The sequence below is a fragment of the Cyprinodon variegatus genome, unplaced genomic scaffold (assembly GCF_000732505.1).
Source record: "Cyprinodon variegatus isolate N-32 unplaced genomic scaffold, C_variegatus-1.0 Scaffold11, whole genome shotgun sequence".
In the NCBI taxonomy this organism is placed as follows: domain Eukaryota; kingdom Metazoa; phylum Chordata; class Actinopteri; order Cyprinodontiformes; family Cyprinodontidae; genus Cyprinodon; species Cyprinodon variegatus.
In genome coordinates this window covers 363,164-365,001 of record NW_015150464.1, presented here as the reverse complement: position 1 = coordinate 365,001, position 1,838 = coordinate 363,164, and the positions used below count along the sequence as shown (strand labels likewise).

At 39.1% G+C, this 1,838-nt stretch overlaps 1 protein-coding gene across 1 annotated transcript in view; it reads right to left on the bottom strand.

The window, feature by feature from the left end:
- btaf1 (B-TFIID TATA-box binding protein associated factor 1) overlaps positions 1–1,838 on the bottom strand; it is a 32,645-nt gene that overhangs the window by 16,144 nt on the left and 14,663 nt on the right. Inside the window, exon 16 of the mRNA XM_015380819.1 lies at positions 1,581–1,730. Coding sequence (XP_015236305.1) covers positions 1,581–1,730 — 150 coding nt within the window. The remainder of the gene's footprint in view (positions 1–1,580; positions 1,731–1,838) is intronic.

Sequence of the window (1,838 nt, the reverse complement as noted above, 5' to 3'; positions counted from 1 at the left end):
CAATTGTCAAACTTTTGGTGTCGATCATTCGATTTCATCCTGGACACTACAGAAAATGGGCTTAAAGTGTAAAAAAACCAAACTTCTCCTTTAAAACTCGCACAGTTGGATCATGACTTTTGGAGTCCGACGCTGAAGCTAAAGAGTCACTCTATCTCAATGTGAAAGAATCCTTTAAAAAATATATCCTGTATCCAGATCATGATCTGGATCGTCACGAAAATGTAATAAATCCTTGAAACCTCATGAAGCAAACCTCTGCTAAAAATACCATTAAAATTCATTCATAATTTTCAAGCTATCGTACAGACAAACTCTCCCAATACATAAACTCTTATGAAAGGATTTAGCTTTTTAATACTTTTCCAAGGTACAATCATAGGTGGTTCTGCTACATTAGTTTTTTTTACATTTGCCCCTTGATTTTACGTTATTCCATCATGTTCTACTCACCCATATGAGTTTTGTGTCATTTGTAGCTGTTCTGAAGATATTCCGTTAGGTTATATCCAAGTAATGTCTTCCTATGGGCAACGACTTAAAGGCACAAACTAAACTGTTCATTATTTATTCTTTATGGTACCCCAGCATTCATAACATGTAGGCGAATCACTGTCCCCCATACATCCGCGGTTATATTTTTCATATCTTTTTTTTTTTTTAAACAAAGCAATGTGTGTATGACGTCATCCACGCGCGCCGGCTACCATTCATTCAATGACACAAAACTCATATGGGTGAGTAGAACATGATGTAATAACATAAAATCAAGGGGCCCAATGTAAAAAAAAAAATAAAATAAACTGTTCCCCTTTAAATACGACAGAATCTGGATTTACCTAAAGACAGCTTGATGGCTGAAACTAAACATCCTTGGTTTGAATTGAGCTGAATTATGTGGTTTACAGAATGAGAGTTTGCTAAAAATTCACATCAATGTAAGAGCAAACATTTTAAATGACCTCCAACCAGCCAGCCAAAAAGTCTAAAGGAATCCATCTAGAATAATCAGAAAACATCACTGATGGCTTCAAAGAGCGAGGTTAGGGAGTGTGGATCTCTTACCTAGTTTGTCTGTGGAAAAAAAAACCCACAGCTTGAAATTTGTGCACATCTCTCTTAAGCTGCATCTTTTCCAAAACATCCCCAAGAGCCCAGAGGATAAAAACTTCCCTGTATTTTGGAACAAAATCTGTAGCTTTCTCTCAAATAACTCTGATCCTTCTATTCTGAACGAGATGCTCTGACAGCTGGAGCTCCTTTGGTTCAAACATACAGATCACATTTCACCTTGAATTCGAAAAATCTGTCTCCTAGCAACCACATGGACATTTTGTTGCTGCCACAAACCTTTAGGTCAAACATATTTGGTTTATTACAAAAAAAATGAAAAACAATCCAGTAAAAGTGCTTGACTTTTTTTAGAAATGATCTTAAATGGCATCTCTCCCAAACATCAAATACAAGATCTGAATCATGTCCGCCCACAGCTAGCCTGGGAACATGAGGAGTAGGAGAAGAGGAGAGGGAAATACACAAGTTCAACTATGCAGATAAAAGTAAACACAGAAGCGTGTTACCTTGGAGCGGGCTTTCACCTCCAGCAGCATGTTCAGGTCTATTGGAATGTGAGAGGCCTGCATCATCAGACAGAGCCAGGCACCCATCCACGGACAGCTGGCTGCAACCACCAGCTGCTGGGGGACCCGAGACAGCAGCTCCATCCACACCTGTACATGCAGACACAGACTGACGTAAATGACAGCATGATGTCGGCCACACAAGATTCATCTGAGAACATACACAGGGTTCCTACAGCATAAGGCAAGTTAAATTCA